At 41.0% G+C, this 9,399-nt stretch overlaps 1 protein-coding gene across 1 annotated transcript in view; it reads right to left on the bottom strand.

The window, feature by feature from the left end:
* Positions 1 to 5,969: 5,969 nt before the first annotated feature.
* MRPS9 (mitochondrial ribosomal protein S9) overlaps positions 5,970 to 9,399 on the bottom strand; it is a 49,831-nt gene continuing 46,401 nt past the window's right edge. Inside the window, exon 11 of the mRNA XM_050922532.1 lies at positions 5,970 to 6,185. Coding sequence (XP_050778489.1) covers positions 6,094 to 6,185 — 92 coding nt within the window. The 3' untranslated portion in view covers positions 5,970 to 6,093. The remainder of the gene's footprint in view (positions 6,186 to 9,399) is intronic.

Genomic DNA, 9,399 nt, shown 5'->3' with positions numbered 1-9,399 from the left:
TGGAATAATTTGAGGACTGTAGGCAGCACACTGGAAACTTTCTGTGTGGATTTCCCTCTCAGAAGCTATTCCTCCAAGTATGAGTAGACTTGTCATCATAGATGTGCCGCCACTATTGCCAAGCATTTTGTGACTATATTTGAGGTGTTACACAGGCAGAAAGGCAGCACCCTGTATTTGGTAGTGTCCCATTAGAAACTGGCTGAATTAATAGCTGAAAGTGAAAATAAGCTTCCTGAAAGTCAAAAGCCATAGACTAATCCTTGAGCTTCTGTGAGCAGATGATGGAGGCTAGTGTCTATCATCCCCTGCCTCCATTTGAGTCATGTATAAATTTGTTTAGCTCCCTCAAGTCAAGGATAGGATACATTTTCTCTTTTCTTTTGGGAATAAGGGAGTAGTGACAATAGAAACCTTCCCTCTGCACTTCTGGGGTACTTCATCTAAGAACCACAGAAAATGTAAACTACCCATTTCTCCCCTCAGCTGTCCCTCATGAGTTGGGGTCCTTTGGTGCGAGAGGGAACTTAGCTCCACACACAGCAGGCGAGCCAAAGAATCAGTCCCACCAGCCTGTCCACAGTGACCAGGCTTCAGGACCTGTGGTTTAAAAGAATTGGAAGGCCTGTGGCTCTCTAAAACTTTTGTTCTTCCTAGTTCTGGTGCCATGAATCACTCTTAGAGCGCAGCTTAAATTTTCCCTGCCACAGTATGGTGGAGGCAGCACCAGTCCTTGGCACAGAACTCCCAGTCAAGGCCAAATTCAGTTTGAAGGCATAAAGACAGCTGCCTAAAGAAGTTGCTGGCCCCTTCACAGTACCGGCAACAGGAGAGGCCCTTCCTGCAGAAGCATTGAGGGAACGCTATCACTGGGAAGAGAGTCCCTTTTTGGCATTAGAAACATCTTTAGGTATCTGATGCTTCCCTCATGGACTGCTCCAGTAGGTAGAGCTTTAGCAAAGTATCTCCAGGGCGGCAAGTTGTGGTGGGGAAGGGTCGGTATACAAAGCAATAGCATGTGACATGGTTCTCACCCAGAAAAGGTGAAATAAGTCCATTGTACAATAGGCATAGCTTGAAGCTGGAGGGTTTAGGTTTGGTGATTAGGCTGGAAGGCACCTCGGTGCCAAATAGTACACAAAAGAAATGATTTTTTAAAAACTAAACTTATTTCTAGTATTTACAAATATTTACAAAACTGATTCAATGAAAGGGCATGACAGGGCAGTAGGTGGATACTGCTGAGTGCAGTCTCACTACTGTGGGTGGTCAGAGACCATGGGGAACTGAGAGGCATCTGGCATTGCTCTGCCATTTATGCCCTGAGGTGAGTGGTTATGAGTACACACAGGCATGGTCCCAACAGATACTGCTTTCCTGAAAACGTATTCAGAAAACTAGCATCCATGTGTCCCCTCTGGCAGTAGATCCTACTTTCACTGAAGTGCTTAGCCACCAATAGCGGTGGAAGCAGGATCAAGCCCTTGATTTGCAGTAAGATCCTGGGGTTTCCTCTTCATGTTTTGTATTTTGTTTTCTGAGTAGAGTTGATTAGCATATAGAGGTCAAGTGGCTTGCTCAGGGTCAGTGGGGGCCTCGGATTCAGGCTTACAACAGGCCTACACCTATGACTTTCACTCAAGTTAACAGCAATTGAGTGCTCAGCATTTCTGAGGTTCAGGCCCATAGAAAATTCTGTCTGAATTGTGGTTGATTTGTTTTGATCCAGATATTGGACTGAGAAGGCTCATTTCAATTCCAGGAAATGGACTCAGCCTAGTGATGTAACATTCCTTCTTAACTGAATGAGTTTGATCACAAAACTCTGAAGTTTTGGTACAAATGGGATGTATAAGAGTTGTTTAGAATGACCTAGTACAAATAAAAATACAAACTATTATTCTCTTTATTGTATATTTATACTACCTAATATTTTTGTACTACCTAATATACTACCTAATATTTTTGTTTTTCAAACTTTTTTCACTCCAATAGCAGAAATCGTTTAGAGCTCTAACAAGTTGCTATGAAGCAACTGAATTTGATGGATACAACAACTTTTAGGGATATTACCACATCTATAAGGATAATATAATTAAATCAGATTGACCAATTCCTGGGTTGTTTTTTTTTTTTGCTGGTTTTTGAACTCTGAGGCTTTCCTTCCTTTTTTTAGATAGCAAAATCTAACAAACAACAACAAAAAAGGATTTGTGCAATTCAATACAGATATTTTGTCCATTCACTCGTCTCTGATTTTGACTAAATATGTCCCATTTATTATTGAGCCCAACTGCTTAATCTTAGATCCATACACTCAGAAAGGCTAATGTATTGGTAACTGGTTAAAAGACAGGAAACAAATGGTAGGTATAAATGGTCAGTTTTCAGAATGGAGAGAGGTAAATAGTGGTGTCCCCAGGGGTCTGTTCTGGGCCCAATCCTATTCAACATATTCATAAATGATCTGGAAAAAGGGGTAAACAGTGAGGTGGCAAAATTTGCAGATGATACAAAATTACTAAAGATAGTTAAGACCTAGGCAGATTGCAAAGAGCCACAAAAGGACTTCTCAAAACTGGATGACTGGGCAACAAAATGGCAGATGAAATTTAATGTTAATAAATGCAAAGTAATGCACATTGGAAAGCATAAGCCCAACTATATATATAAAATGATGGGGTCTAAATTAGCTGTCATCACTCAAGAAAGATCTTGGAGTCACTGTGGAAAGTTCTCTGAGAACATCCACTCAATGTGCAGTGGCAGTCAAAAAAGGAAACAGAATGTTGGGAATCATTAAGAAAGAGATAGATAATAAGACAGAAAATATCATGTTGCCTCTATATAAATCCATGGTACGCCAACATCTTGAATACTATGTGCAAATGTTGTCACCCTATCTCAAAAAAGATATATTGGAATTGGAAAAGGTTCAGAAAAGATCAACAAAAATTATTAGGGGTATGGAACAGCTTCCATATAAGGAGAGATTAATAAGACTGGGACTTTTCACTTTGGAAAAGAGATGGCTATGGGGAGATATGATTGAGGTCTATGAAATCATGAGAGAAAGTAGATAAGGAAGTGTTGTTCACTACTTCTCATAACACAATAATTGGGGTCACCAAATGAAATTAATAGTGGGTTTAAAACAAATAAAATGAAGTATTTCTTCCACAGACTGTGCGTTGTGTGAACTCCTTGCCAGAGGATGTTGTGAAGGCCAACACCATAACAGGGTTCAAAAAAGAATTAGATAAATTCATGGCAGATCAGTCCATCAATAGCTATTAGTCAGGATGGACAGGAATGGTGTTCCTATCCTGTTTGCCAGAAACTGGGAATGAGCGACAGGGGATGGATCACTTGATGATTACCTGTTCTGTTCATTCCCTCTGGGGCACCTGGCACTGGCCACTGTCAGAAGACAGGATACTGGGCTAGATGGATCTTTGGTCTGACCCAGTAGGCCATTCTTATGTTCTACTGAGCTGAGATTTAGAAGTGGCTTCTCTTCCTGATGTTGCATGTTCTTGTGAGAGGGATCTCTGAAAAGAGACAGGGAAGGTGGCTGATCATTGGGGAAGGTTTGGAATTGGAGGTAATATTTCATCTCTATGATTTCCACGGCCCAGAAGTCTGTAGTGGTGGTGCTCCAAACATCATAGAAATGGGGGAGGGGGAGGGGAGAAGAGAGAACACAAAAAAAGTTACTTACTTGTACAGTAACAGTTGTTCCTCAATATGTGTTGTGCACTGCAGATATGTGGGCACCCAATGCACTCAAGGGGGACTTTTGCCAGCAATACTAATGGATAGCATGTGTCCCTACTCTTTTTGTGCGCTGAGTTGAGGACATAAAAGCTGCCTCCCTGTTTAATTGTATCACTGTATATCTCATGTTAAGTGTTTGAGATGGTGCCCAGATTGAAGAACCTCTTCCACTTTGCTACATATGCAGCTCTAGTATATTGTTTTCTGCTGCTCACTAAGATGGCTTAGACTTTTGGAAGCATGACCTTTCACGAGTATTCAACAGAGATTATCTACACCTTGCTGAGCAAAGATTGGAGGTTGGGATACAGACTTACCCTGGTTCTGAACAAGAGAACCTTGACTAGGGGCAAAGATATTCGTGACCTGATGCAGGTCCCTGAACGAGTACTGTCTTGGCCAACCTGGTGCCATAGCAATTGTCTGCCTTCTCCCTTTTCAGTACTCTTGGGATGAGCTGAGCTGGTGGGAATGCATATTGGAGGTAGAGTGGACTGGGGAGAAAGAAGGCATCTGTAATGGAACCCAGGCTGCAGACCAACCTGGAACAAAATCTCTGTTGTTCAGGTTGGTTGCAAATAAATCTATTACTGTCTACCCCCACTGGTGGAAGATCTGGAAGATTATTTCCTTCCTGATTGACCACGCAGGTTGGTATATGAAATCCCTGCTGAAGATATCTGCAGTTGTGTTTCTTGCCCCTGGAAGGTGGAAAGTTTCAGAGATACCTCTTTTCTTATGTATAATTTCTTGGGCTCCTTGTCTGAGTTGATTTTTGTTGACTTTGCTAAGACCTCCCAATTGGTGACAACTAATGAGGTGGGGTGCATATAAAGTTCCCCGAAGCCCTAGAAAGGCACTTGATAGTGATGATCTGCCCCTTTTGATGTTGGTGCCAAAGCAGCAGGCATTTGCCAGAGCAATTTAGCTGGCTCTAAATGTCTCTCGGTGATGGGCATTGCAAGAGATCTAGGAACAAAGATGTGCAGGATGTCTAGGAGCTTGTGTATTTTTCTTGGACCACCTCCACTGGAATCTCTGGTGTCTCTGGTGAGGTGGTGGTGAAGGGGACCTAGCGCTAGATTGGAATGTAGACATTGGTCTTTTAACATGATGCAGCCCAGTAAAGACCCAGGTGTTCATAAGTATAAGGGACAGATTGGTCAAGGGGGAAGATAGTAGAGAGTACTCTCCCTCTTTGAGCTTCCACGTCCATGGTAGTAAAACTCAGCCCTCAACTCCATCTCAAGTTTCTACTGGCCTGAATACTTAGACCCCAGGGAACAAACTAGTGAAATCTTACTACTGCCCTTTGAACCTGAGGACTAGAATGAATAATACTGCCTCAGACTGCCCGTGTGCTGCTTCTATATCAGTGTAGGGCCAGTGATCAGTACTGAAGGATGTACCTTTATTACTGCAAACAGTGAGGAATCTGGTAGATATCAGTAGGTTTTTGGACTCCATATAGGATTTTGGTACTGAATCAGTTGGTGCTGAAATCAGACAGGAGGATAGCATTGGTACCAGAGTTGACAGTACTGGATCTTAGTACTGGGCAACTTTTGCAGTACCAAGGAAGTCGGTTTAGAGGCATGGTGACTGCTACCTCTCTGTATGCCAAAGGGACCCTTTTGGGACTACTATACTACCCTTTTCAGTTGAGGATCGAGAGGATTTGTGGCTCTTAGAGGAAGAACCTGGTGAAAGAAACAGATTTGTGTGTGTGTGCTCGGTGCTTTTTCCTTCCCATCCCCTGAGATTTTACTGGGGGAGGAGGATAGGTTTTTACGAGCAACTCTTTCTACTTCCTACGTAGAAGAGCTAGCGGGCATGGTTTTTGATGACGAGTGCTTAGAAGTTTCTGGGGGTCTAAAGAGGGATGCATCTCTCCATCAGGAACATTTTCAGAGAAGACTCAGTAGCTCTCTGGATTCTCTTAGAAAAGGTTCTACATATGGCATCTCTCTCTGTTATGTGCTCCTCACCCACGCAGAGTAAGCATCTGGTATGTCCATCATTAAGGGTATGTCTACACAGCAGTTGGGAGGTCTAATTATTTTGGCCTTAAAGTTTCACTTCAGACTCTTAGTTCAGACAAAAGACTTTACAATTTGCAACTTTTAAAATCTTTTAACAACTGACTGCAACTTAAAAGTAATTCATTTTTTTAAAAGAGGAAAACACAGTAATTAGAAACAAAACATTTATTACCAGATATATTTACACAACAGTGATTATAAAGAAATCATACGGTTGGTGATGTTTTGAAACTGTTGTAACACATAAAACTTTTAACATCTGCTCCAGTTAGACTTAGCGTTTTTTCCAGGTGAACTTCCTACGGGCTCCCTCTTGACCAGGCTTCTTTCGTTCCCTGACACGTGGATCAGCTGTCAGTAGTCCAGCTACAGGACAATATGAAGACAGTCATTTTATGAAGTACAGCACTCACTAATATATTTTGTGTGTGTGTGAGAGAGAAGAGGGCTTCAGAACAACTGGTGACTTTGCATACCACATGAATTGCATCATCTAAGCCCAAAAGGAGGACAAAAGGTACAGCTTGAAACCAACAAAAGGGAATTTAGATTAGTCAAACCCCACAGAATTTTAACACGGTTACAGTATTTGAGTATTGTACATCACAATACATAACAAATCTTACAAAAATCACCCTAGTGATGTAAAGGACATGTTATTTGTTCAAATATTTGAACTCACTTTTAGACAGCTATAAAAAATTATATATAACAAATGGAAGAAAGAGGAAGTTGATAGTAATGAATATAAATCAGAAGTTAGGAATTGTATAAAAATCGTTAAGGGAAGCAAAGGGACACAATGAGAAATCTATGACGAGCAGAGTTAAGGACAAAAAGAAGGAACTTTTAAATATTTCAGGAACAAAAAGAATCCTGACAATGGTATTGGTCCACTATTAGATGGTATTGGGAGAATTATCAATAATAATATAGAAAAGGCAGAAGTGTTCAATAAATATTTCTGTTCTGTATTTGGAGAAAAACAAATGATATAGACTCATCATATGGCTATGATAATACTCCTTCCATTTTACTAGCATCTCTGGAGGATGTTAAACAGAAGCTACTAAAGTTAAACATTTTTAAAATTAGCAGGTCCAGATAACATGCATCCAAGCGTTTTAAAAGAGTTGGATGAAGAGCTCACTGTACCCCATTAATGGTGATTTTCAACAAGTCTTGGAGAAATGAGGAAGTTCCAGAATTCTGGAAGTAAGCTAACTTGCCAATTTTTAAAAAAGGTAAATGGAATGACCTGGCTAAGTCTAGGCCTGCAAGCTTGATATAGATCCCAGGCAAGATAATAGAGTTGCTGATACGGGACAAATCAACATGGGTTTATGAAAAATAGATCCTGTCAAACTAACTTGACATCTTTTTTTGATGAGACTACAAGTTTGGTTGATAAAGGCAATAGTGTTGATGTAAAATATTTAGATTTATGTAAGGCATTTGACTTGGTATCGCATGACATTCTGATTAAAAAACTAGAACGATATAAAATTTACATGGCACACATTAAATTAATTAAAAACTGACTAACTAATAAGGTCTCAAAATATAATTGTATGTGGGGAATCATCATCATGCGGGTATGTTTCCAGTGGGGTCCTGTAGGGATTGTTCCTTTGCCCTACACCTTTTAATATTTTTATCAATAACCTGGAAGAAAACATAAAATCATCTCTGATAAAGTTTGCAGATGACAAAAATTGTGGAGTGGTAAATAATGAAGAGGACAATTCACTAATACAGAAATATCAGGATTGCTTGGAAACCTGGCTATAAGCAAGAAATATGCATTTTAATATGGCTAAATATGTGTGTATACATTGAGGAACAATGTAGGTTGTACTTATAGAATGGGGGACTAACCTAGGAAGCAGTGATTCTCATAGGCGCCGACTCCGTGGGTGGTCCAGGGCTCGAGCAACCATGGGGGAAAATGGTGCACACACCATCAGAACCTCCCACCAGCGCCTCCTGCCCACCACTGGGTGCTGCCGATCAGTGCCAACCCTTCCTTCCCTGCGTTCCCGCCTGCTGCAATCAGCTGTTTCGCGCTGTGTGGGAGACTTGCGGGGTGGCGGGAGGCGCGAGGATGCGGTACATTCGAGGAAGGGGGCAGAACGGAGCAGGAAAAAGGGCAGGGCAGGGCAGGGCAGACATGGGAAGAGGCAGGTGGGGTTGGGGCCTTAGAGGAAGGGGTGGAGCGGGGATGGGGCCTAGGGCAGAGCTGAGGGTCGACCCCCTACATTGAAAAGTGGGCACTGGTGGTGACTGAAAAAGATTTGGGGGTCATGGGGGATAATCAGCTGAACATTACCTTCCAATGTGATGCTCTGGCCAAAAGAGCTAATGCAATCCTGGCATATATAAACAGGGGTTTCTTGAGTAGGAGTAGAGAGGTTATTTATTTTACCTCTGTATTTGGCACTGGTGAAACCACAAGTCAAGAAGGATGTTGATTAATTAAAGAGCCATGAGAAAGATTTAAGGATTAGAAAACATGCCCTTTCGTGGTAGACTCTAACAGCACAATCTAGTTATTTTAACAAAGAGAAGATTAAGGGGGGACATGATTACCGTCTTTAAGTACCTACATGGGGAACAAATATTTACTACTGTGTTCTTCAATCTGGCAAAAGAAAAGTGTAGTACAAGCCAATGGCTGGAAGCTGAAGCTAGACATATTCAGACTGGAAATAAAGCATACATTTTTAATGACGGGGGTAATTAACCATAGGAACAATTTATTAGGGTTGTGGTGGATTCTCTGTCACTGGCATTTTTTAAATCAAGATTTGATGTTTTTCTAAAAGGTATGTGCTACAAATTATTTTGAGGAAGTTTTGTGGCCTGTGTTATACAGAGGGTCAAACTAGATGATCCAAATGGTCCCTTCTGGGCTTGGACTCTATGAATAAGTAATTCAGAAGCACGTTAAGCAGAGACAAAAGCTTGCTTAGAATTATGCTGCGTTCATTATTAGTAGGAGTTTTCAACATATTTCCCTCTAGTCTATTTAAAAACTCAATGTGATATTTTCTACATATAGGAAGATATCAGTTACTGCAGCTACCTAGGGTGGTGGTTGTTTTACTGGTGCCTTCTGAATAAGGGAAAGAGGAGGAACCTCTAATCTGGCCTATTCAAAGTAACCTACTTATAATTATGCTCCTTGTCATCCCCTTCAGATCAAGTTGAAACTAATCTACTGGTAGCCCTAACATTTGGTGCTTGAATGCAGGGTCAAGAACCTTTAGAATATATGAGATTTGTTTCTATTCAACTGATTAGCAATCTTGGAATCTTTTCCTCCCACAAAATTTGGACTCAAGGTTTTTCTCTGACTTGATATATTACTACATATTGTGTTTCTGCACTGACAGGATGTAGCCTAAGCAGGTTCTCAGGCTGGGACTGTGACCCTAACAACTCATGAACAGGTGCAGAGGTTATTCAAAGAGGAAATACAGTTGGGTCATTTGAAAGATGTCAGAAAGACTGACTATTAAAACTATTCATGACTAAAGTGTGAGTTCTGAAAATACTTATGAACATGAGTAGTCCCACT

This window comes from Gopherus flavomarginatus, chromosome 1, assembly GCF_025201925.1.
Source record: "Gopherus flavomarginatus isolate rGopFla2 chromosome 1, rGopFla2.mat.asm, whole genome shotgun sequence".
In the NCBI taxonomy this organism is placed as follows: Eukaryota; Metazoa; Chordata; order Testudines; family Testudinidae; genus Gopherus; species Gopherus flavomarginatus.
Note: the sequence above shows the minus strand (reverse complement) of the source record. Positions and strands in the feature narration are given on the sequence as shown.